General features: G+C 42.1%; 1 protein-coding gene across 2 annotated transcripts in view; it reads right to left on the bottom strand.

The window, feature by feature from the left end:
* The window catches only part of LOC128881448 (zinc finger protein rotund-like), a 181,813-nt gene extending 155,716 nt beyond the window's left edge, over nucleotides 1-26,097 (bottom strand). The window contains exon 1 of one of the 2 annotated variants that reach the window (XM_054132488.1): nucleotides 24,427-26,097. In XM_054132488.1, the coding sequence (XP_053988463.1) occupies nucleotides 24,427-24,603 (177 nt within the window). In that variant the 5' untranslated portion in view covers nucleotides 24,604-26,097. The remainder of the gene's footprint in view (nucleotides 1-24,426) is intronic. The other variant, XM_054132487.1, reaches the window with a different exon arrangement.
* Nucleotides 26,098-27,940: the final 1,843 nt, after the last annotated feature.

Raw genomic sequence — 27,940 nt, 5'->3', positions numbered from 1 at the left:
AAACGCGTTTTCTCATTCGACTTGGTCCTCGTACGACCAGATCCACCCCTTGCCATCCAGGGAGACGGTATTAGGGATTGTATTAATCAGAGGCTGTCAGTGTGATTCCTGGGCCGCGAACGAGGGGTGGCTGGGCCGAGGAACGGAAGAAGAAAGACGGACGGATCCAGGAACGAGAGACAGGATCCCGAAGGAGAAGCGACACGAGACGAATTCTGGCTGCGGTTTCGGGGTGGATCTGCCGATGACGTCGAGAAATGACGCAAAAAAATAGCTGCCAGACTATCCGGCACCACCGGAGGCCGCGTTCTCTTTTTCTCGTCCCTGCCCATCCGCGATTGGACGATCACGAGAAACTTCGGGGACAGTTGGCTGGGGCTAAGTTGCGCGATCGTTAGAGGAAGGCTTCTGGGAATTCCACGGATCGGAGATTGCGGGATTCTTAGGGACTCGAAGGATTTTGTAGTGGCTTTTAGGATTGTAGTCATTGGTGGTAGAGGATGAATGAACTCGAGAGATAATTTATTATCGGAGATCTGGAACTCGGGATCATTAGGAATTCGAGGAATAATGGAGAATTTATAAGGGGTTGAAGATTAAAATTGGGAGCAACTTGATTCATCGAAGTCTAGACTCTGCGATCATTAGGAATTCCAAGAATTTTGATACGTGTTTTGCAGAATTGTAGAAGGATGAATAATAGTATCAAGAGAAAATTAAATATCTGAGATCTGGGACTCCTGATGTTGGAATATTAAAGTGAAACTGTACTTCAATTAATCAGTAGAAGAATATTGATTATATGACCAGGAGAAAAGGATGAAAAAGACTATCAAAGGCAACTTGATTCACCAGAGACTAGAGCCCGGGATCATTAGGAATTCGAAGAATCTTGAAGTAAGACTGGATCCTCGGTTGATTAGTATAAGAACAGTGGACATAGGATCAGTAGAGAATGACGAAGAAGAAAATCGAGAGCAACGTGATTCACCAGGGACTAGAACCCAGGAAGGAATTGAACTTCTTTCCATCTATGAGCCCGAAGCTACCGTTACATCCTTGTCACGATGTCCGCCATCGGTAGACTGCAGGGAATTTCTGCCACTGTATCCAGAAAATTTAGACTGTTCCTGACTGTTCAATAATAAACATATCTGCACATGTCGTTGCACCAATTTTCCAAAAAAAAAAGAATCCAGGAGATCTGTCGCCGGCTACGAAACGCGAATGATCAACGCCGCTATTAATCAAGCGGCGTAGCAGCGCGGATTAAACAGTGGATCTCCTCCCCCTCCCCCACCCCCGTCGGTCGAAATTGAAATCTCAGGTGGTCAATTAAAAGGAAAAAAAAGAAAAGAAGCGCGACTGAAAGCGGGCGTTATTAACTCCCGCCGCGAGGAAGTCCATCAGCGGTCTAGGCTCCCGTTCGGATCGTTTTATTGCGTACGCTTCGTGTCGAACTCGATTATAATAGTGGCGTGGCCCCTAAATGGCCCCGTGTTGAACAGCCCTCAAGTATTTCCAATATCCTGCAGGGAGATTCATCTCGCTTGGACTCTTTCCCTCCAGCGTTCTGGTCCTCCTCTTCCATCGCCGCTTTCTCCCCCGTCCCTCGTTCGCGGTCGTCTCTTGCCAGGGTTCATTCATGCCTCCTGGTGGCGACGACCTCATTACCCGCGGTGAATGGATTCCTCGGCTCGTCCTCGTCGGCCCACGACGTTCAATTTCTCGTTCGTGTTCGGTTGGCCTCGTGATGCTCGATTTTTTTTTACGAAACTTGCCCTCTCACGGAAGCAGAGATCTCTTGGAATACAGGATCGATCTATACCAAGATCGTCTAGGACTGTGTCTTGGATATCCCCGAGGAAGGCCACGTGTAGGATAACTCGAGAGGGGGTCGGAGATTGATACCAGATGAATTTCGAGGCTTTTGTAAAGGTGTCGCAAGGTGGTTAGAATTAAGTTTTCTTGACAAAGGTCTATGAGGAGGACAGCTCGTCTTCCTCTGCTAATTAAACGAAACTCTAGTCTTACTTCGATATTCCAACGTCAACAGTCCCAGATCTCTGATATTAATGACTAAATTATTTGGAATCGAGTAGGAATACGAGTACACCGTGCAGCGATAATTGTCTGACCTTTGGCTCGATGATTCACGGCTGTCGCGAGTGATCATACGTACACGTTGCACGGAATTTTGATTATTCCCTAGTTATCTGTTTGCAAAAACAAGAAAAAAAGATTGCAATTTGTCTTCGTAATTGAGCACGGAATTAGTAATTAAACAGGGGAACATTATCTCGAATACTGATGCCTTGCCTCGCGCTGCGATTCCTTTCGTCGTTTATATTACTGGGAAATCATGAGGCTTTCGTCGTGCAAAATGAATGCGAATTCCTAATCGTCTTAGGTTCTAGTCTCTGCTAAGTCAAGTTATTTTCGATTTTGTTCCCCCTCTAGCTCGGTTACCTCGGGGTTGCTAAGCCCGTACTGTAGCTATGATCATACATAGCTACAGCCCCTGAGGGCTATAAATCGTAGCATTTGAATTCTTCAAATTCCTGAAGAACTTAGATTCTAATCTCAGATGCATTAAGATGCTGCCGATATGCTTCTTTATTCCTTCTTACCAATCGTTTACCTTCTATGTTATCGTTAATTAACCGAAGATCCAGTCTTGTCTCGATATTTGATAAATTGAATTATCTAAATTCTTTGAATTCCTAGAGATCCAGGATTCTAGTAACTGATGCACCAAGTTACTATCAATGTTCCTCTCAATCTCTCAACGGTGTCTCTTCGATCAAACTACCAAAGTCACCATCACGACTCAATAAAACAATCCACAATACATCACGAAACATACAAATTCATCCAAGATCCAAACCCAAGTCCACTCACGACGAGCCCGTCCCAACGAAGCCAAACGCACCGTAAACCAACAAACTCCGGCAACCCGCAGGAACCGCCTAACACACTCATCATCCGGTCGAAAAGAGCCGAGAGGGCAGGTTACGAAGGAGAGGAAGCGGCTCCCGAAACTGGCGCGGAAAAACTGGCTCGAAAAACGCGGCAACTCGCGCAGCGTCATCGTTCCGAAAAATCAATGGCTACGCCGGTAGCCGGGCAGAGATCAAGAATCCCTCTCGTCATTCCAGAGATCCATCGGCGTCGGCTGGTAGCATCGAGCCTCGGAGTCAGCTCTCTCTATATCGCATTATGGGGACAGAGAGGTGGCTGCCGCGAACCAAGAGAGCCATAAAGAAGACGACGACGACGACGACGACGACGACGACGACGACGACGAGGACGACGACGAAGAAGAAGAAGAAGAAGAAGAAGGGGGTGGTTAGCCAAGGGGGTCCATGGCATTAGTATAGCACGCCGGAATAATTGGGTACAGTCTGGCCGGCTACCGTACGTAACGTCGGCTCCTTTCAAGCCAAGGGGAGGAGAGAGACTGCACCTCCTCGTTCTCCCTTTCATCCTCGCGCCCCCTCCCCCGTCCTACCAGATCCCTCATCCTCCCGGTCGAGATGCGCGCCGGCAAAAAGATCATCGCGAGATCCCGCGAAAAAGAGAGCAGAAGAACGCGACTACTGGACGGAGTATATGAGAGAAGAAGCGGGGCCCGACCGTGAGCCGCGGAAGAAGAAGACGAAGAAGAAGATCCCGATGTGGGATAGACGGAGACGACTCGTTGATTCCTTGCGGTGGAAACAGGAGCAAAAGACCAGGGCGCTGGCACCGCAACAGCCAACCGAGACCAGAGGATGAATAAAAGCAACGAGACCGGGGCTAGAACAAAAGCAACCAGACCGCCGCAAAACAACTGACGAGTTCGAGAAGAGGGAGAGTCATAACTGTCTCGATGCCCAGTGGCGCGGATGTCCTGCGAATACTATTCTTCCTAGTCTCCGTGGGTCCTGGCCTCTGCTGGGGCTAGGTCAGATATCCTGCCAACCTCTTCTTGGAGGAAACGGGAACTCGATGAGCACTATCGTCAGCAGAACATTACATTAACACATTCGCAACCAGAGTATGGAAACCCAGTTTGTCTGACTTCCCAATATTTTTTTATAGTAACTCTGTTCGATTCGGCGAACTCCGGTGCGCGTCTGCCGGAAACGTACGTGGAATTTCATCCGTTCTGGACCACTGCACGCTTCGCCAGAGGATTCTTTTCCCGGTGTGCAAACACGGCCCCATAAAAGGTCGTGCAGCGACTGATGACTTTTACTTCAGATCCCGAGGAAAAATGCAGCTCTTGATTGTCCGCGTAAATTCTCCTCTTCGACCGGATTCGCTTGAAATTCGAGCTACATCGTCGTTGTCTGTGACATTGTTGATTGTGGGACCAACCTTTTCGACCTGTATTTTCAAACAGAAAAACGTGAAGAATCAGGAAGTTAGGCATTAATAGATATATTCTTTCTCTTGTTTGTTTTGTCGTGATCTTATAATCCGATCAAAAAGCATGATTTATTTTTAGGCACGATTGGAGATAACAGAAAAAGAAAAGTCGGTCAACGCTGCAGTTTGTTTAGTGCAGCGTGCCAGAAGTTACGACTCCATTAAGAGGGGCACCGCTGATTTTTTCGAGATCATTTCGAGTCGCATAAAACAAGCTATTTAAAATACAAGGGCGTAGGAACCATCGTTATATTTTCAATTTACCGGTTTCATTTAAATCTCTAGATCGAAGTTTCACCTAAAAATTAAAACAGAATTAGGTTCGACGGACTGTCTAGCAATTTTCCTTTCGATCCCTGAATGGATCTACGTTTCATTTTATTTTCTTTTTTCCATCCAAGAGCGACTTGTTTGTTTCGCGTAGCAGTTCATATAGCGATAGAAATGTCGCAATTCGATGAGAAAAAGAAGAAACGTCGGCTCCGTTGGAAAAAGAGGAATTACTGTTAGGCCCGTAGATGGAAGAAACAACGTCATTGCTCCGTGTGAATACGGTTTTTTACAAAGATGACGACTCTATTCGCCTTTTAAGCAGCAATCCTTCGGGTCGATTACGCTCGGAACCCATTATCTGCGGCCTGGGGCAACGCATTGCCCGGGAAAATTCATCGGAACTCTCTACAGGAGATTTTCGCTGCGTTTTCTCGTGCGTTTGCAAGCGATCAATTAGCGTAACTTAATCGCCACGCATTAAATAAAACGCTCGTCCTTTTACAGGAACGCCGTCGAGATTCTTCTTCTTGGAGTCAGCTGCCCCGATACGGGACGAATCGATTAGGCTGTTTCCATTGATGAAACTCCTACTGTGCGTGTATATGTGGTCAAAAGTGAAGATTAGACTTCCTTTATGACGAAACGTTCGACAGTTGTATTACCGGATTGGTGAAGAATATTATCGTTAAATTCCAGATTTATGGAGATTATAGTATTTATTTTTCATTTTATATTTCATGTTTCAGACGAGCTTTCGAAAATCTAATTCATTAGTCAAACATAAATACTGATCAAAAGAGTATCGAGATGTTAATAGAAATATGTGTAAAGAAAATTGATTTGTGGAAGAGAACGTATGGTTTTCTGAATATTTTCATGTAACACAATTTCAAAGAAACGTGCAGTTGCATGCTGCAGGTGCATCGAAGCATGTTTAAAGAACTGCAAACATAAACCATACAGATCTCACTGAACTGTGGAACTTTCCCCACTACCAACTTCTAGAAGCACCCTATATATAGTGTCTTAACCAGAAAACCGTTATCTTTATCGCGAATCGATCGATTTCTTTGTCCTCATATCGTCGATGAATAATTCCAATGTAATTTATCGCCTTCGAATATCGAAGCCCTGTTCCGACTGATACAGATCCTTCTCGGAAGGTTAGGTAATGGCAACAGGTGTTTCACAATTTGGTGCAATGGAAAATTGATCCCTTATAATGGGGCAAAGGAATTATATTGGAATTTAAAGTTGAGAAATTTCGATCTTCAATCCATCTGATGGAATAAATTTTCAAAAGCAATGGATACTTTACTTTCCTTACTACTAAAAAGAATTTAAAAATTCCACGGTAGATTAACATACACGATTCCTTCTAGAATTAATAAAGAAGACTGTATAGTCGAAGAAATGAAGATCAACTCTAAATGCGTTCGTTTCGCTCTAAATTCGACTGCAACGGCTATCGACACGATCGACTTTCTGTGGCGTCGTATCGTCCAGAGGAGGACAAATAAGAAGATCGATTCGAAAACGAGCTGCGAAAGAAAATCGCGGCGCGTGCTGTGCCAAGCAGGTCGTCGAACGATCGACACGGAAACATCAGTGCAACCGAGTGGAAAGCAGAACTGGCTCGGCTTAATCTGATGAAAGACATTGCAAAAACTACTGGACTGTACGAAAATTTAGTATAATCTGAACACTCGAGCTAATTCGATGAATTAACTCATTGATCAAGTGAGTCACCGACGAATTGTACGATTTTTCTGTGAGAAAATTAACAAACACTTTTCTATTCGTTTAATGTACAGAATAAGTGAATAGAATGAAATATATATGGAAGAAATATATGAAAGAAAAATGAAAATAGCAACAGTTCTAATCGCAACAAATCAAGTAAGTTACAGATCACCAAAAGTGTTCGCAATTCTCCTAATAAAACTTGCAAAATAATAAAATCGAACCACGATTGTTAACTGATTATCCTACTCATCGAATGTTTACTATTCGCAATGTATCGACGCGTGAATGAATGAATAATTGAAGAAAATGGAATTGCACTTCGAATCCACGTTCGTAATCGCGCGGCTGCTAACGCCACGTCGCGGCGGAACGTAGAACCGTTTTGAAGTTCCCGAGCGAAGCTTCGATGGTACACGCACGCCTCTCTCGTCTCCACGTCCTTTCTCGATCAATTTATCTCTCTTCCTCGACGCCTCGCGTCACGTGGACTCATGGATCGGATCGAGGCGACGCAATCGAATCTCGCGCGCGAAAGACCACGTGCTTTTGACGCACATACGTGGTCGTATAATTATTTAAAAAATTTCTTCTACTTCGATCGCTCTTACTTATTAATGAATAAGTAAGGGTAAAACTATATTGAATTTTCTAATGAACAATTGAGATCACATTCTTTCGATTAATACAAAATAATACGAAAATGTATAGAAGAGTGGTAAATTGTTCGAATGTGTAAACAAAGCTGTGGGTGGAGCCACGAGTTCATTGAGAACTGAAAAAGTCAAGTCACACGCGACATGCGTGGCACGTTGCTTCCAGGTTTGGCGTCGAGACGCTATCACGTGCGTGGCACGTTACTTCGACGCAAGAGGATGATGATAAAACACTTCAAGATATAAATGAAATCTCTCGATTCTGCTGTGTTTTTCTATCACGAATACTGATCCAAAGACGTACTAATTGATTACTTTCTCAAGTTGCGTCATTGAAATACCTTCTTAAATTATTGATATATTATGATTTTGCTCAGAGAACAATTAAAATTTATGCCTACTAATTTCATTCCCTCCATTACTCCAACAAAAAATACAGTAGTGACTCTTGGCAATCACCCAACATAACTATTAAACAACCAAACAGATATTAAATATCTAAATGGATCTCGACCACTTCCCTATCAACTTTTTCCTCCAACAACCACTCCAAAAAAATGTAATGTTATCTTTGCATCTATCTTTGCATCTATCTTTGCATCCACGTTATTTCACTTTCTAAATGCATACAGTCGGTTACGAAAATATATTAAGAAACCTCTGCTTCGAATATTCCTCAACTTACTTCGTTTTTAATTACTTTAATCCTCGAGAATAGGTTTTCTTGTCAACTATGTTGCACGAGTTAATCCGAACGTTGATTGGTTAAGCGCGTAAACAGAGTAGCAAATTTGCTATTAAACTGAACCCATTAAGTCAACAGCCATTATCGTAGCTGCTCCTTCAGCGAGGACCATCGATTAGGACAGCTTTGCGTTGAACAATTGAGAAAACCGCGTTCCGCGAGGTAATGGGGTATTGATCGATCGGACGCGATAATTACACACGATTCGATCCAATTTCTACATTGTAAGGGCAAATTAAATAACACCAGAAAAGCCAGCGGCGTTGAACCACTTATTAGACGGCGACTATTCGACCGTAAAACCGGCGAGCAGGTGCGTTCGGTTTAATAACCAGCCGGTACGCGGTGTTTTTGCAACTCCAGCTTGGCAATTATTCAAATCTTTCGCGAGATTTACGAGGGACTCGCGATACACCACGTCGTCGCATTAGCTCGACCGATTTTGCACGGGACCGATGCAATTCCTTCCTCGTTTCCAACCATAATCACCGCGCGCGGCGATGTGTGCTCGGAAAAGTGGATAATTGTCGTCCGAAAATTTCTGTTTTCATTGTTTAACGCGAAAAATAATATGACGCGGAGTTCGCGGTATCGAACGTTTCCTTTCTCTACAAAACTAGAGCCTCTAATTGAAATTTCCTAATACTCTAACCAACAGAAGATAATTATACATTAACACTTTATTAGTCGATAAAATTATGAATTACAAAAAAAAAAAAAATGATAAATAAAACCAAGGAACAAATTATAAATGTTTACTTGTAAAACAGTTTAAAACTGGCCATATGTAAACTGTGATCTCCATTTAGAACCCTCTTTGAATAATAAAATAATTAGTATCACGTGAAAAATGGCAAATTAAAGCCAAGAAACGAGCTCTAAATAATCGATCGGAGAACCGTGGAAAGTTGATCGTAGAGGAACGATTTCTAAATCGTCCTCGATCGATTCTCAAAGCGCGCTAAAATACGCGAAAGGCTCGTTTTCATTTCCTTGGCGATCGTTAACGTTAATCAGACGCGTAGAATGCTGTAAACCTTTTGACGAGTCGACGTTACGATCCAGGAAAGTTACGATCTCGGGAAATTCTATGCGTTCGAGCGTGCTCCGTAATTACACACCAAACGAGAGATTCCTTTAACCCCGAATGGGCTATTTTACACTGAGCTCTTTCTGGTTGGAAGCGATCGCTCGTGAAAGCAAAACGACCGCTTCCTGAATTGATTTACGAAACGATGCTCCAGCGAAATCGCCGGCTATTTAATCGGGACAACGTTTAACTAACAATTTGGACTGCTCATGTATGATTTTCAATTAACTCTTCGACGACCAGCCATTGGGCTCATAAAGGAATCCCAGAGAAAAAAAAATCACGTGCTCAGGATCTCAGAGAATTATTTGTCTATTAATATATAATAATATTAAAATTAACGATGACGTGTCTATTTGACAAAAAATCCCTTATCACGACCAAGAGACACCTCACAAAACTCTCTCCCTTTCCAACAACAAAGAGTGATCAAAGAAATCTCGAAAAGTGAAAAGAGTCTGCAGGTATGCGCAAGCTAGAGGACAAGGTAGCCAGTGTCTCTGTCGCTTACAAGCAGGGTGCATGCTCGCTTATCAACGGGATATCGGATCTGCGAAATCTCCGTAATCCTTATCTGTAATCTTAACAACTTCTCGGGGAGCCTTGCTCGCGGCCAGCAGGTAGAGAGGCCTGCCTGTTTTACCTGGTCAACGAGATGGCGGGGAGCCGTGTACCTCTTTATACACGTAGATAAAGCAGATGCCACCGGGAAGATTACGCCCGAGGGAGCACGCTGACACTTAACAGGACCCAATTAAACCCATTACACGATTAATTATCTAATTAATTAATACCTGGACCGAGCGCCGCGCACGATCGCCGAATTGAGCCGCGCTGTGGGATACAGGCCTCGGCAATGCCTTCTTTCTTCGTACTTATTTTGCTTCTTCTTCGTCCTACCCGTGGTAAATAGACCGTGTCAAAAAGCTTTACTTCAGACGGCGATAAATTTGCGCGGTGGGTATCGCTCAGCTATTCACCGTGGATAATTAACGCCGCTACCTTGGTGTTTAATTGAGTTACGTGATTCGAGCTACCGTGTCCACGCTGGCCGATTAAAGGTACCCGACACACGAGTCGATTATTTTACAGTGTCAATTATAGCTGATGGGGTAAAGACTGAGGAAAACATCACAATTGACTGAATTTTTTAAGTCTAACATTACATTCTATATACTTCCACTTATGATAAATACAAATACACCTCTGGGCTATCTACAGAGTACTTGAACTACATCACCTAATTTTGCTTCTACCTGGAAGATATACTTTCACAGAGAGTTAAACTGGCTCGTAATATGCTAAAAAGGCTCCTTCAGATAGATCCCCGTCACTCATTCTCGGTACCGTCATTTCAATCACTCTCTTCCCTCATCTTCGTCCATTTAATTACAAGAAACTCTCTTCCAGGCCGCAATTACACCGCGTAATACGGATACGACAGAGTGGCTCGCTTGTGCAAACACGCGCCGATGTTTATTCATGCTCCCGTTTCGCTCTGGCCTCCATTGTGCGGGGCCTTCGAGGTCCCACGGCGTATCGCGCGTGTAACTTATACCTCGACCACGGTGTCGACAGGTTTTCATTCGTGGCCGTGAGAGGGTAACGCGAGGGTGCCATTGTATACCGTTGCCTCAAGGCCGCAATTATTAAATTTATCCACGAATCAGTCGACGCTTTGATAATTGCAGCGGCTGCCGTCGAATTAACGAGTGGTATCTCTAATCGTTGAAATCCGTGAAACGCCTCGTTTCCTCCAACCTGTCCATTTTTTTCTGCTCTCTGTTTTATCAGGCTCTGTTTCCCTGTCGTCAAACGTTTTTAGAGTGGTCTTTGAAATGATTAATGAATCGATGGTTCACAAGTTTTGGAAGCAATTAACGTTGGGCTTTTCTGGAGCTCGAATAGTAGGCTCGAAGTAGAAAGCAGCTCGTAGGCAGACACTATTTGCCCACTTTGAGGGGTTGTACTTTTTAAGCCATTTCGAAAACAGCAAAGCGATGACTTAAACTCCCCCTGTTTTTACATGGACCACAAGATAGTTCAATCCGAACAAGATCCCTAACAATTTACGCCGATATAATGAGGCATAAATAACAACACCTTGCGGTCACGATACAGAAACGATTATTTAGCAGGGCCAGGTTCAATTCTCTCTTCCATCAACAATCATTAAGAAAATCTTTGAAAATTTATATCTACCTAATCAAAGGACACACACTCATAACCATCAGAAATTGCAACTCTCCATGTTCTATATTTTTTCGTCAAAAAAATTCCCAAACGCGAGCAAAAATCCCAGCATAAAACTCAGACAGCCCCAAAATCCAGTTACAAACATGAATCATTTATTGTGGCGATGCACATGATGCAACTATAGACTCGAGAAGATATTAATTGCTCCCTAGTCGTCCGGCCAGCAGCACTAAATTTTCCTAGTCGTGGCAATAAACATCGCGGCGGTCGGGAACAATTCGAGAAACGTGTTTCCCTTATCCCGACGTCTCGCGCAAACTTTTAATTGGATCGAACCGGGAGGAAAGAAACGCGGGAAAGGACGCAGGGGCCGCCGAGTCGCGGAGGTTGTCGTTATTAGGAAAAAGAAACGCGGCTGGCGTGGGTGAGATGAGGAGAGGCGATATTCCGCACGCATTCCAGCGTCGACGGCGGAGTCTAGGATTGATGGACGGAAACGCGAGAAGAATGGCAGTGAAGTCGTCGTGGTCGTTGCAAGGGCTTTTCTAGGGGTCGTTGACAGTCAGGACAGATGCGTCCGCAGGGCCGTAGAAAGAATTTCACGTGTTCCCGCGAATTCTTTCCACGCCCCTGGATCGACAGGTCGCGAGCCAGAATACGAGCGACCCTAACTGTTGTAACTTCTGTTACGGCTGGCATGCAGAGATAGGAAGTTGCCGACGATTCGAATCTGATGTGGCAACTACGGTCGCGTTGCTGAGGGTCTCCAGGATTTTTTTTTAATAAAACACAATCAGTATGGAATACATTAGACTATATATCACTAAATACTGTATATCAAATTATAATACGACGGGAAAGATGACCTCGTTTAAATATCGCATCCAGTGTCGCACAAGTATCGATAAGTGACTATTACAAGGACACGTAGCTCGTCAGGATATGTAATATTCTTAATAAATTGGTAGTCCCGCCACATCTCCAAGATTATCGTTAGGGTTTCGTATCCCTAATTTGGAGAATTTTATAAAATTACTCATTTCTCTTCCCGACACGGCTCGATCGTTCCAGCAACGTGATTCCTCGTGGAAAAATGAGCGATCGTTCCGGAAAACGAGCAACCTAAGTTGCCTCAAAGGGATTAATTAGACAAGTAAGGATCGCGAATTAAAACTGAACTGAAATAGAAAACGATTTCCAAGAACGATGCGAGGAATAGAAATTTAGTTTGCGTTTCGCATGCGCTCGTTTGTTTATAATTCACTGGCATTCGTGGAAAACGATAATGGCCCGTGTCTAATGGCAGGGGGATTTCGTTGCCAGCTGGAATTTAGTCAGTCAGTGGATACAGGCGATAAGTGGTAAAAGGCTGTCTGTTATTGCCCGATAAAATTGAGACCGAAATTAACATGACCGAAGGTAGTAAATTTTTTTAGGAGAAGAAATTTAGAATAAATTAGAAATTTCTTTGATTGTCTGTGAAAATTAATTGGAATTGATCACAGAAACTTACACAAAATATAAATATCATAGAAAAATCTTAAAAATATTTTCAAAAATTTTCAAGAATTGCAGTAATAAAAATTTCCCAATTAAAAAATTCAATAAAATCGACCAACCCCCTCCCACTTTAGGACACACGAACAATCCCTATTGCACCCCTGAAAAAGGTAAAGAACTTGACGAGTTAACCCGTCTCATCGTCATCATCCCTGAGATGAACCCGCGTTCTCGCCCGAATCGAAAAGACCAAAGAGAAGAATCCCCCATCCCGCGGCATCTGGGTCCCCTACACCGCTCGCGGAGGGTATCCGGTGCGTTTCGCAGTGGTGTGTTCGCGTGCAAGAGGCAGTAGTAACCCTGAAGGTAAGGCGAAATGCCACCTGGCAGCTTTTTGCGCGGCCGCGCGCGAGATGCGATATCGTTTTTGCGTTGGAGCCCGAGTGGAGGAGCCGCGACTGCCCCTCTCTCGCCTGGCTGCCCCACTTCCGGTCCGGGTTAGGTCTCTGGTTAGACCCAGGGACCAATGGCAACCGATCCACCACGCCTCCCCCACCCACGCGCACCTGCGTTCACGCCCACCAATCGGAGGACGTGCTACCTGTGCCGGTGAACCCGCGACGATGAAGGAGTGACGAGGACAGGTCTATCGCGAGAGGAATGGAGTGGAAGAGAGACGTCCTCCGCTCGACGACGCGCACGCTCCGACCTCACCTTCCTCTTTTCTTCCGCGCTTTCCTTTTTCCCGAACCCCCTCCAACCCTCCTCCGCTAGAGATCTTCTTCGACGCGTCCTCGTCCCTCTGGTTGAGATGCAACCGCGCGTTCTCCATCGCTCTCGCGGCTCGGAGACTTCGATATGCGTTCCCCGGTGCGGGCTTGTCGCCGAATCGACCCGGGGGCTCTGTTTTCTTCTGGTCGGTTCCCCACAATTTCGGGGGTGGTTTTGCCGATGAAAGTCTACTGGATGCGTTTCTATAGGTCGATGGAAATCTAAGCTTAATTTCGGGCACGCATGAGACTGTTGATTAGGGGGTGAAAGAGTCACTAAAAAGTTCACGATGGTGGACCTGTACCTCAGACTACCTACGTATAATAAGTATGCGTTGACCACGGTAAGTTTCAGTGTTATCGTATGCAAATTATGAATGAAATGCTACTCAAATAAATGAACAAATCCGACATAGGATAATTTTAGTGTCGAATTTCTTCAGGAAGAGTCCGGCGAACGCGGGAAGAGTACGAGAATCGCGCGCCTTGAACTTCGGCGTGCTCGCACGAGGGAGGAGCGTGCGTCGCGTCGCTTCACGGCCATTTTTGCGATAGACCGTGCAAAAAGGCCCTCGTGGCCGCCAAATTTGGAAAGCTGGCCGGGCCCTGGAACGGCCTTTTACGGCCTTCCAGCCGGCAATGGCCGCCTTCAACTTGAAAATCGTGAGTGGCCTGATCGACGACCGATTCGTGTTTTAACGCCTACGACCGCGACGTGGCCTGTCCTTTTACTCGACGAGCGTCTTGATTGTCTTTTAGTCTCTCGTCGCAGACCTTTCCACCATCAACGTCGAGGGAATTTACCCGATGGACGTGTTTCGCGGGGATTTATGGAATTGAGCGATCGGTTTCGTCTGGGGAAGCTGAAGACTCATCCGAGAAGTGTTTATCAAGCCCTCGTTTTCTTTTTCGTACGAATACGCGTTCATGTGTGTTATGTATTCAGAACTATTGCACGTTAATCTAGAATACAGGCCTTTTTCAACAAATTTATATAGGGAGCAGGGAATATTTGCTGAATTTAAGAATATAATAGTGATAATACCAGTGTAATTTATACGTCCTCATTACGGCAAGATTGTATTGCGAAAAAGGAACAAAGTATTAAATGAAAAGAAGGAAAGATAATTAATGCATGAAAAAAAATTGATAGACGAGTTACGACTACGTGCTGTTGCGAACCTAACTTTCAATGATGGAACAGATATACGAGCAATTAAGAATAAAGCACTTCCTGTGATCCAAATAAATCACTTTGCAAACATAAACTGTTTTTCTGATGGAAAGTAAGCCTACTGTGAAATGAAAATTGTACAACAATCCTAATTACATTGAAACATCCTTTCCTTACTAGAAAATTTACCTGTACTCCAACTATAAATTTACTGCACATTTGTTATTTATTATTTACTATAAATATATTTTTGTATAGATATACAATTTTGCATAATTTCACCCAGTTTTCTATTCCCTGCTTCCCTTCAATCCAAACTGAAAACTGCTCCCCTTATCCCTATAGAAATCAACCCTTGAATCCCAATCTACCCCTTTCCCTCGATGAAAATAAAATCTCATTTTGCTCCAAAGAAAAATTTCCTCGTTGTTAGGAGCGCGATCAGGTTCGAAGGGAAAAAATTCACTGAAAAACGGTCTGTCCGCACGCATGAATTTCAACGCACGAGCGCGAGTTTCGCGCGAAGCGGATTTTCGCTCTGGAAACGGACGCCTCTTCCGCGTGCTCGCAGTTAATGCAATGTTTTCTTACAATTAGTTAAACGAGCCGCGCTCCCCTCCCCTCTCTAAGCAGCCGACAGGAACTTTTCCGAGCGGAAAAATCAACACGGCCAGTTAATTTCATTCAGATTTATGAGAATTAATGAACGCGCCTCGATCCCTTAATTTCCTTTCGCGGCGAGCCGAGACCGCAATCCCACGAGTTTTCTGCCTTCGAAAGGGGTCGTCGACATCCGTCGAGTTCTGGCTATTCGAAACGCGACTGGAATCGATATTTTTCCGAAGTATACACTTTTTCTGGTCTCGAGATTGTCGTTTGCGGAAATTTCGAGTGGAGAGCTGAAGGGGAAGGAGACTGAAGCAAACTAAAGCAAATTGGTGCAGACTAAAGAAAACTAAAGCAAATTAAAGCTAACTGAAGGACACTAGAGCGAATTGAAGCAATCTGAAGCAAACTAAAAAAAGTTGGAGCAAACGTTGTTAGTAATTAAACAGAATAAAATCAATCGAGCTCAAATTTATGCAAAATACATATTTTTCTGAACGTTTTTATTCCTACGATACTTCTGTTTGCGCATTTCGTAAGAAAATGCAAAGGATTAGTAATCACTGCATCGAGTAGAATAGGCAAGCAATGGCCAGAAGCCGGCAAATTTTCTACCAAAAAAAAATAGTTTTCTTTGATATAAATTTAGTATAAACTGACTCAACATGGGCCGAAATATACATGTCAAATCCAATTAAATAATTTCTAAAAGAACCGTGCCGTGCAACACACGAGAGAGCTTTCCACTTGATGGTACCGCGAGCGATCACACTTACGGCCGCTGAGCGGAAAAGTGGTGGGACAGGACGAAGGGGAAATTGGTTGTACGTTGCACTTTCAGAGGCTTTTTGTCAGTCAGTCCTCTCGAGGAGCCAATGAAGTTCTCTTTCGTTCAGTCTTCATGGTGCCCTCTCCTTTTCCACGTTCCCGCCGCCGCCAAGCACCGATTCGCGACAAGTAAGAAACCGACGCGATAGTTATGAATTAAATAACATTGAACAAACTTAGTCTTAGATAAATGAGTGGATACGTCAGTTTTTTGTAATAAAAGCAATTTGAATCAGATTTTAAATTATAGACTGTAACGAAAACTCGACGTTTTGGTAAATTTTGAATGGTCCTCTCGAGAGATACGTTGAAGGTATATAAATTTTTTTTTTTTTTTTAATATTTTTAACGGTATATCTATTTCTGTAAAAGATTTACGATCGGCTCTAAACGTGTAATAAAATGTTTAGGTTTCAAGTGACTCCGTATAAGGTCTGTAAATGACCTATAAATTTAAGTCGCCATGCAAGAGTTAAATACCAGACTTCTTCCTTTCCTAACTCGCTAGAATGTATTGTAATCGCGTTTGTTCTACTCCGTACAATACACATTGTTCACCTTTAAGGTTAAAATTCTCAGACAATAAGATTTCTTGCTTTAGATCGGTAAGCGAGGTCGAAATATTGCAAACGGGGCACTCCTTCCAATTCTAAACACTCCAATAGTCAGGAAAGGCAAGTGCATCGTCGACGAAAAGAAAAATCAAAAACCATAGAAAATCGTGAAGCGGGACGCCTGGTGTATCGATACCTGGCATTAGCATAAAAGTAAGGGAATCTCTCGTTGACCCGAGATCACGAGAACGATTGCCCGTAAGCACGGCAATTAGTCACGGCCTTACGACCCGCGTGCGCGCACGTTACACCGCAATTATTCTCATAATCTGCTGTCATCGCGTTTTCCCGGTAATCGTCCGCATTAAATTCATCTCCGTGGTTCGAGTAATCGCTACGAGCCGTGGAAGCGACTTGGGGGAAAACAGTGGCAGAAAACTCGCCACGGGATATACAATATACATAATTAAAATGAGAGACTACGCTAACTACCCGCGCGGCAATTACACGATGCAACCATTGGGAGGAGGGATGCGAATTGGTTTCATCTTCTCTCCTCAATTATTCGCTTGGAAATCCACACACCGTGAACGAGAAATTTCCATTTCCTTCCCCTTTTTTTCGAGACGACTTTCTTCAATTTGTTTGAAACAAATACTTATGAGGAAAACATGAAAAAATTATAAAAATATAAATTTTTCTTAAAATCGAAAAGAATTTTTCAATACTTGAGGACATGTTATAAGCCTGATAAAAACAATACAATATTCGAGTTGTGCATGTAATAAGTTCAAGGGAAACTTGACTTAGAAGAAGACAACAGTTATTAAATAATTAAATGATACGTAAGAAAAACATACGATTCAATTGATATAAATAGACGGAATTCTACCTTTAGACTCGTAACTCTTATAATTTCAATACACTCGTCGTAAAAGCTCTCTTCAAAAGTTCGCAATTGTTAAGAAATGGAAAATGCACGAATTAAGAAATCAAGGTAATTTTCTCAACAGTCTGATAGAGAACGAGAACTCGATAACACAACATGGTTGTCGAAAGGGAAAAGAAAGTTCGTTGGCTAAAACAAGTTGCAGGATGCGCGAAAGCCGTAACTCGTTTCGTAATCCTCAATGCAAACGGCACGCGCGGTTCAACCTAGTTTTACTCGATTTCCTAATTTCCCTGTTGGTCTATGGTTGTAAATAATTTAGCGACGGGCGTACTAGTTCCATGTGCCACTGAATACACAAGTATTTTACAGTGAACTTTTCCAAAATAATTAATCTCATACTTGACAAATTAATTTATAGCGAGGGGAAAAAATAATTTATCTGCCTTGAATTCAAACTCTTTTCCACTTCTATAACAATCGTGCAATTTCAAGATAACGGAAATTACAAAAATTTAAATTAAACTGCATTATTCCGCGGTTAGGAAAGAATTAAATACAAACTACACGCAATAATGCACATAATACTCTAATGAAAAGAAATCGTATTTCAAAGAAACGACCTTCCCAAGCTCCACGCCCATAGAACGCGCCCCAAACGCAAATGAACATATATAAAAAAAAAAAAGAATCGCCTTAAATAGCCGTAGAAATCTCGCAGCCGTTTCCAATCAATTTCCGCGATATACTCGAGTCGCGGCGTTACATTCCCATGCGGCAAAAAGGCGAGAAAAAATCGCGGTGCCCCCGCTTTCTAGATCAGCAGCGTCTCAAAAACCGTTCCGCGATCGATTCGCGGCTGGATCGCCGCGTACGCGACTTCTTATCAGCAAATCATTTTCACAGGTTGACACGCCGGATTATTTTCTTGCCGATCGAGCCGCCGCGCGCCGGTTCCACGGTTTTTCTCTCGCGGCGAGCGATCGAGCCTCGAAGAGGGGGAGGAAAAAAATCGTGGCAGCCGATATCGGCGAAACGATTAATTACAAAGTCACTCGATTACGACTGGACGACGCGTCCGTCCGAACATCGAATCGCCTCGAAGAAGCGAGCGAAGAAACTCTTCTTTAAGAGGGGAGAAGAGTTTCTTCTTGAAGTATCACGCGAATCGATTTCCAGAAGAAGAGGAAGTTGGATAATTGATAGACACTGATCGGAGGCTTCTTGTCGCGGGGATTTCTTCGTTTTGTTGTTTTGGAACGGAACAAGTGTTGTGACTATGACTGTAGACGCTGAAGAACTGGTAAATAGAGGGGACAATTGATTGGAGACAAAGGAGAGCTCGTGAGAATTTTTTTTTTTTTGCAGTGGAATTTTGGCAAAGGTTGCAATGTTAATGTACCATAATGGACCATTGCAAGCTCTACGAAGTAAACTAATTGATTTATCGAAACAGTAATTTATTTTTTAATTGAGAATTAAAAGCTTTAAGTAACCACAAACTAAAAAAATAATTACCGTCAAAAACAAACATTCTAATAGCAACTAATTTAAAAGCTGTAAAATTTAAATGTCATCATATACAACAGGCAGGCAGGTAATTATATTTGACCGTTCACTGGTTAAATTTTCTACCAAATTTATGTTGAATAATAAAAATCTATCCCGCGGTTGTCGATAATGGGGTTCAAGCTGCTGCTCCGTTAAATAAATAAATTACATAATTAAAACGCAGACACATTATGTAATTTATTTAGCGATGTACTATAAATGTGGTCACGTTAATACGATCGCTAAAAGAAATTAAAGAAATTTTTAATCCGTGGGTCGATAGTTCGCTAATGTAAGGTAATGTTGCATGACCCGATAGATATAATTGGACATATTATAATTATTGATTGCGTTACCAAATGAAAGAAATCAAAGAAATTCTTTTGAGCCTTTTTCAAGAAAAACCCTTCAGAGAGGGTAAAGAAAGCAATAAGAAAAATAATTATTCTTATTAATTCCTTTACAGTAATAACAATTAGCCTCAATTTCTCTCGAATAAAGAACAATACTATAAAAATTTTAATGGTAACTGTCGAACGAAGTTTCCCGTGAACTTCCGTGAACTATTTTTGTTCCAAATGTCCTTTTCGAGGATCGAGCTTGCGAACTGGGACTTGAGGGTTTCGAAAACGAAAACGAACGGCATTTCGCGTCATTTCTCGTGCGGCGCTGTGCACATTAATTACAGAAACGATCCAATCATTCATTCCAGGTCGGAGATGCAAATAACACGCGGAACTACGTTCGACGCGATGGATGTTAGACGATTAACTTGCGAGGCATCGAGGCAACGTCGCGATAATCTCGATATTAATCTTCGTCTTCGGAGACGCATAACCCCATTATTGTCTATCAACCGCGATGATAATTCGCGAACAAGAAAAACTCAATCGCAAGGGACGGAAGCAAAAATATAAAGGGAAATTTGCTTGGAAAACATAAATGACGAAAGAAGACAAACGCAAATTACTTGGGAGTTTACGTTTATTATCGTGAAACGCTTATATTCTTGGATCATACAAGTAGATACTTTCTCGTATGGTAGTTTTGCTTGTTTGGTAATTTGAAACAAACGTTATCTCAAGTGTATTATTTATTTATTAATATATACTCCATTTTTCTAGTATTTCGTGTGTAAACTACTTCGAGTAACAGTAATATAGTATAAATCAAATTGAATTAAATGAATATGAGCGAATGAAGTACTCAAGATTGCACTGCTCCAAACTACCAATAACATAAAGCCACGCTAATTATTAAAATTATTATCAAAGAGGAATGGATTTATTTATCAAAACACCTAACAAAGAAAAATAGGAATTCTCAGAACGACATGATCAACTAATGATTCCACGCGCAAGCAACATTTCAAAGTATCATAATTTAGTAACAATCTACTCCGAGAAATTCCAGTTTCTGCTTGAACTCTGATCCCACGCAAAGAAACCCGTTTTCCGAAAAAAAGGTGTGTAATTTGCACGTTTCCCGGTGGATACTTTATCGAACGCTGTAGTAATTTCAGTGATTTAAGACCGACATCGCAGGCTACTCCAATTTAGAGAATGGTCATCGATTTTACAATTACGTTTGATTTACGTTATACAGGCGTTAGCGACGATCCTATTTTCTACGTGTTGCTGTATCGATGCTGGTCACTTTTAATATCCTGTAGCCATTTTACTTGCTTCCGTTCAGACTGTCTCCATTTTTCATAAACTTTTTCTATCGCGAACTGGGAATCTTTAGTAAAGTGCAACACTATAATTTCCAAGAATGGAAAGATCTGGAGTCTATAGTTGTTGAGAAAAGAATTATCTGTCTCATCAAAGATACCAGTATGCTATTTAGAGAGGAATTGTTTCGATACTCCGAACAAATTAATTTTAATTTGCTTGTTACTCGGTGGTTGTTTATCAAACATGTAAACAGAAGTTGATGCGTCGAACCAGCATCAAAATTTATGGTGTTTTTAATACTTTACCGAGAAGTTTCAGTGAATATTGGATGGACGAGTTGAAAAGAGTAATTTACAACATGCAAGACTACGGGTTTCCACGTTAACGTGGTATAAATCATTTCTTTGCGTTCACCTAAGGACGTAAATTATCATTAAAGGAGAAAACTCTTCTCGTTGGCGTTTACTCGATGCCGTTGCAATTCATTCGAGTATTCTAAGCGGCAATTAACCATTCTTCGGAAGAGCTAAACAGTGTGTCGATATCGCGAATGATTAATAGCCAATGGAAAACTTTCTACAGGATCTCAACGGGTGGATTTTCTTTTTCCATAAAAATGTGTCTAGCTAGTCGCTGCCCTTCATTTCTCTGCGATTATGTCAGCGGTTTGGTATGAGGACTCGCTACCGAGAAGTCGTATTGCGTTCGCGAATAGCTAGAAAAAGGAAACACGAATTCCAACGTTCGATTTGTGACAATACCTATCGATAGATCAAGGGGAATCGCTATCAAAGTGAATTGCTATCCAAAGCTTGGCAAAATTTAGAAAATAGAATTAAGTAATTACAATCAATTCTCATAGAGAATTATAAGCAATTAGGTTAACAGGTTACAGTGACATGGTTTGTAACTTTCAGTTACTACATTCTAGAGTTAACTATGTATGTATTTAGTGTGATTACAATATGTGAGTCTATATTTAGTTAATTAAATCTATTGGCGAGTTCCAGCGGGTAATATCTTTTCAATCTACGTGCGTGAGTTGCGGTGTCTTTGAGTTCGGTGACAAGAGGATTCGGATGACTAGTGAGGCGTGAACTATAGCGGATGCTGTATCTTGATATTTCTTCTTTTACTGTGGGCATCTTTAAATCACGATGAATTACTTCATTGGTAACATACCAGGGTGCATTAGAGATTAGTCTTAATACTATAGATATTTAAGTTACTATTAAATAATAGTTTGATTTAAATAATATTTCAATTCTACATTAGTGGAATATTTTCCAACTAATCACGAAAATTAGATTAATGAAAAATACAGAGTATTTTCTTGCACATATACATGTATATACTGTTTTTTAATATTTTAATCAAATAGAATTTCAGTGCAACTCGGGACTCGTTTCACTCCAAAAGTTTTGTGCCTCAAAGGGGACAAAATTTGTTTCCAAGGTATGTAAACAGTATGTTTTGAAGATAACATACATCTGTTGATATAGCAGGACCAACGTTGGCAAAGGTTAAGCAAAAAGGAGCAAACGATGGATAAACAAACGAGTTTCGATCGCAGAGTGACTACAGAAACAATTTACAGAACCATAAGAACACCTAAACTGATAAAACATGATCAATCGTAATTGACCTCATCGACATCGCAAATACCCCTTTAAACTTGCAAAAACCATTAACCTAAATATTAATTTCAATTTCTAATTATATTTCCACGTTACGATCGACCGTATTAAATATTAAATTGTTCGAAATTGTTGCGAATGATAAAAACAGTTATTCAAACAGCTAATATCCAACTTTGGAAATTCGATAAATAAGTCTCGTGGAAGCTGTGTTCTTAATGTGTCAATTAAAAGTGTCGATACTTCCGATTATAAATATTGAACCTTCGTCGGAATGAAATTGTAATGACGGCTACAAGAACTGGGAACTGGCTTCTTTGTGCCACGAAAAACTTGGTGCCGAAAGTGTGACCAATAAAAACCAAGCTCGTAAATTACTGCATTGGCAAAAAGCAAAATGAGGGTGCATTTCATTCACGATCTTGGAGGATATGTATTACGCAGTAATACCTATCAATTGCTTACAAAATTTTACTTTTTGTGTCGTGAAAAATGATGTATGAAAATGTGTCTTCGTAATATATTTTGTATTATTCACGATATTCTATTGTTAATCTCTTTATTTATAGATTGGAAATGTTAAATTAGTAACGCGTTATTATAGGGAATCTACTTGTATCAATGGTATTGGTCGAATTATGAATAAATCTTAAGCTATTTTTAATTATAATTCATGTATTCATGTATTCTCCATGTATCAATTGATTTAAGAAAAGTTTCCATTGTAATTAACGATCGTACTCGAATCTTGATAGTACAGAGATACTTTTAATTATCTGTGTAAATTGATTTGGAATATTCACGGTGAAACTAGAGACCTCTAAATTACCATGTTTTCCTACAACAAGATCGAGTTCCAAGAAATATACGAACCGAGGATTTCCAGGAAAACGAAAGCCAACACAAGGCTCGGTGCTTAATCAAAACATTGCTTCGATTTTGGTAGCATTCAGGAGCGCGTAAACACGGGTCACTTTCGTGGAAAATGTTCTCGCGAAGGACCGAGCCCCTTTTCTAGGAATTCGTAAAGGACAATAACAAGCCTGGCAAACTTCACACATAACATTCCTCGCTCGACGAAATATTCTAAAATTTTATGTTAGGAATCGTTTGGTGCTTCCAATTACTACACTGTTATTATTCCTTTACCAATTCTGGGAGACTAAATTGTTTAAAATAATGTTTGTTACAACATATAGTAACCATTTGTTGAAAATAAGTTAATAATAAAAAAACAAACGATATATATATAGTAGTAGCAATAGAAATTGTCCATTCTTGGAAAATAGAGTTTGTACAATATTTGAAATAGTTACGCAAGTGTGGTAGCTACATTTAACAATTTTGTTGCAATAAATTATGCCAACTTCAACGAAAACCAACTCTTTAATGCTTGACAACATGGACAGTGTTTATGTGAAAATAAACACAATAACAGCGTTAGTATCGGAATAGTACACAAGGATGTGTGTAATTCTTTTGCATCCAAAAAACCAGCATGGTGTTGCAGAGGAATGCAATTAGTTTCTAAACGAAAGCAAACGGCCTAACGCCTAACCCCGTGACAATTATGTTTTGTTGAGGTTGCCATAAAAATTATAATTGTGTTAAAAACGTAGGTGAACGGCACAAGTACTATTATTTAGAATAATATAGATTGACTATTATCATATGAAATAAATAAATACACAATTGTCAAGAGTGAATTAGAAAATATTTATTGTGTTTTAATACTTTGGCTTTCGGTGACATAAATCTTGAAATCTAATTAAGCTTTTTATATATAGGTACATGTTTAAAACTAAGTTAGTAATTAAGTAATTCATCTCTTTGCTCCAAAAATTCTGTAGCAGTAGACCCATTGATAATTGCATATCCCAATAGCGTAAATTACGATATAGAGAGATAATTTGGCCCTTTGCTCAAAATTTCATTGAAAAATGCTGATAATTGCACACGTTTTAATAGTATTTGTTCCAGTGTAATCCAACTGGAAGAAAATACTCAAAGTCTGTCCAAAATCCAAAGGGTTTTCGGGTTTTTGGGTAAAACACACAGATAGAAACCCGTGGAAGGATTGAAATCGAAGTATCTAAGAATTATCGGTAATCGACGAGGTAATCACCTTGCTCTGCACATAGTCCAGGGCCAGCATGCAATCCGAATATCCGCTCTCGGTCTTGATCGTGGTGCCGGCTTGTCCTGGTCCGGTGGAGCAGAACCCGGAACCGACGACTCCGACGGGGCCCCCGAGACCCGCTGCCGCCGCCGCCGCGACGCTGTCCCGATACCACGGATACATATCTCACTGGACAGTTGGGAGAATTCCTCGAAAATCCTTCCTCGAATCAAAAATCCTTTTTTTTTCGACACCGAGGGCGCCACGTGGTCCCGTACGCGTCACTGGGTTATCACTTGCGTCGCACAGCCGGCACCGATTCTCGTCCGACTGGCTAAAACGTTTCGCAAAACGTCGATCAGCTCTCGACGAGTCCACGCGAAAATCCTTCGCTAGTATCGAAGATTCACCGCGTCCCGGTCGACAGTCTCGTCCCCGTTTCCCCGCATATCTCACTCGCGTCGAAACACTCGCATATCTATCTATGTTCGAACAAACACTAGCTCGACACAAACGTAAACGGAGCAGCGTTCGAACGAGCGTCGAAGTTGGATGGCACGCGCCACACAAATACAACCGAGGACAGGTACAGTCGCGGCGTAATGTAAACAAGCAAGAGTCACCGTCAAGGGTGAACACGGATTCGGCCGTGTTTTCTCTGTCCGTCCTTTTCTCCCAGTGATTCTCGTTCGCGAGCCTCGAGTCTGTCTGGCAGCGAGAATAAACGAAATATTCTTGAAAATATAAACCGTTTCACGGGTCTCTCTTCTGACTAGATTATTCTCTCTCCCTCTTCCCTTGCTCTTCTTACTCGTCGCCGCGACGAATCGACGCTATTCCCCCGAAATCGTTTCCGTACCGTTGCTTTATTGCACACCGTGTTGTTACACGTTCTCGCGTAATTGCACTTGAAAACTGCACTTGAGATAATTGAATAAACACTGACACGACGAACGTAAAAGTTCAGTTGACGTGCAGCACCACGTTACTGGTGGGTTTCCAGGCTGGCCACCGGCTCCGTCGTATTCATCGTACTCCTTACTGTCGCCGTCGACCGTCACTCGCCCACGAATTGCCAGATCCCGCGACTCTCCGTAGACGTTCCATGATCGTTCACTTCGCGATGCGAAACTCTCGTCGTGGAATCTATGCCCGACAGCTCACCGTGTCGAGACCACCGCCACGTCCTTGTTGGCGCTCCGTGCAACGTCGTCCACTAGTTTCATAATAAAAATAGCTAGAGCTGCGTGGATTCTCTTCGTCTTCTGTCTCGTCGCGACGGAGATGAACGTGTCTTGATTTACTTTCGAGGTGATTCGAACGCCCAGGTCCGCGGAGATGACGGTGACGCGACCGCGGCCATTTTACCGGCGACGAGAACTGGCGGGAAAACGAACACCTCGGAAAAGCTACGTTTTTTCTAGTTGCCAGACTTCCCGTGACGAGCGATCTCGAACACTCGATAATGGCCGCCCCTCGAAACGTTCGCTGTTCGACGTCCTCTTCCTGGATAACCTGGAGACCGTCCTTGCTTCTTGCGTGAATTTTTTTGCTTGCCGTGCACCGGGTGAGGAAAAAACAGAACCGGCGGGGTCCGGAAATCGTGAACCGTGGACCGCGAACGCGGTTTCAGCACTGACGCGGGAGTCGCGATTCGAACGCCCGTTCGGCCGTGCTCGGACCTTCTCGGCCGACGTCGGCGCCTCTCCGCGCGATGCATCGCGACTCGCTCGTGCTGCTGGCCGCCGGATGGGGGTAACGAGGCTCTGTGGGGGAGTGATGAAAAGGGAAGGGAGGCGGGCGGGTTTTCTCTCTCTCTTGTTATCCCCTTCCCTTCGCGCCTGTCTCCTTCCTTGTCGCACTCATTGATTAGTATACGCGCACAAACAGAAATAGGGAAAATATAGAAAAGACATGTTTTTAATAGAATTTTCAGATAATATATGCCGTGTAGGTGGATTAGAATAATATTTGAACCAGGAAGCGATATTGTGGCTATTAAATAAACCTATGCTCCGATTTATTAAGTACTTTTTTTACACGATTTTTCAAATAATAGATTGATATTTACAGAAACCATCATTAAATCGCACATCTTTATATGTGCGTTATATCACGAGTGGACTGATATCTTTTTATTTTTCATTTGTATTTTACTTTACCCTACGATGAAATAAGTAAAAAGTAGCAATGAATTGTTTTGAACACACGAACAAATACAAAGAACTTGGTCCAGAAATGATATACCACGCCTTGGAGTCGCTAGATGAAATAGATAACTAAGAAGACTATTAAAGTTGCGTTATTGTACTCGAATGAAGTGTTTAGTACGGTCGTTAGTGGCCAGCATAAAACAAATGTCAAATGATCTTATTAAACCGCAGAGGTTAATTGCCACGTAATGAATGGTTCTTTGTTTGCGCCATTAAGACTACAAGCGATAAGTTAGGCGATCTCGTATCCTTGGCTAATGGTGTACGTGCGAATATAGTAGATATAAGTTAAGCTTAAAGTATTTCAAGTCCAAAATCTACAAAATTCTCTTTTTACTGTTCAAATTATCAACTAACCTTGCTCGGAGTAATGATATATAAACTGAACATGGTTCAATGAGAAAATCTTCGTGTACGCACTATTTCAACTGAAACCAAACTGAAGAAGACACAGTTCTGGATGAACGAAGTAGTGGTCTCTTGAATGGAGAACGCGAGGCTAGACCCTGACCTTGTACAACTTAATTTCACGGCTGGCACACGCGTCAAGGAATAGGTTGGAAAAGGTCACGAGCATCGCGAGGCATCATGCAAAAAGCCGCCCCTGAAACGGTCCACGAATTCCTGGGGAATTTCTTCGTAGGAAGGGAAAAAAACGGTCCCTAAGATAAAAAGTCACCCCACCGAGACGAGGGGTCAGTGAACGCGTGCACAGAAATATCTCTTGAACCAATCTCCTCCCATTTGTCTCGCATTTGTCATTCGTCAATTATTCACAACTCGGAGCATCTCTCTTGAGCCACTCAGCTAACCAAATTTCCTGTCACCATTCTATAATATACAACAGTGTACAAAAATGAAGAAATCTTTACTGATAATTGCCATTTCTTCTTTAATCACCCTCCTTTAAACCTCAGCTTCTCTAACTAACTTAGATGTCTTCATCTTCTAACGTAGCATCCTCTACAGGGCTTGTAAACTGCTCGAGGAACCTCTGAATCACTATATTAAATGATGTTGAGGATTATATTAAGAAGAGTAATATTCAAGCCAGAGTTTGCAAAACAAGTACCAGGTGTCACACCCCTTTAACGGCAAGTTCCGAACTTGAACCTTAAATATCCCTCCGGTGATCTGTAAAAAGGCATCCAACAGGAAGCGACGTCATCGACCCCCGCGGCGTGGTCCAGAAAAGAGCTATAACCACAAATCTTATCGCCAAGGGTGGAGGCAGACCAGAACGGGGGTTGATGGTCACGGTTACAGGGTCACTGGACTCAAGAAGTTCCACTTTCTTAAACGCCAGC

The sequence above is a fragment of the Hylaeus volcanicus genome, chromosome 8 (genome assembly GCF_026283585.1).
Source record: "Hylaeus volcanicus isolate JK05 chromosome 8, UHH_iyHylVolc1.0_haploid, whole genome shotgun sequence".
Classification (NCBI taxonomy): Eukaryota; Metazoa; Arthropoda; class Insecta; order Hymenoptera; family Colletidae; genus Hylaeus; species Hylaeus volcanicus.
The sequence above is the reverse complement of the archived record's forward strand: the minus strand, read 5'-3'. Positions and strand labels throughout refer to the sequence as shown.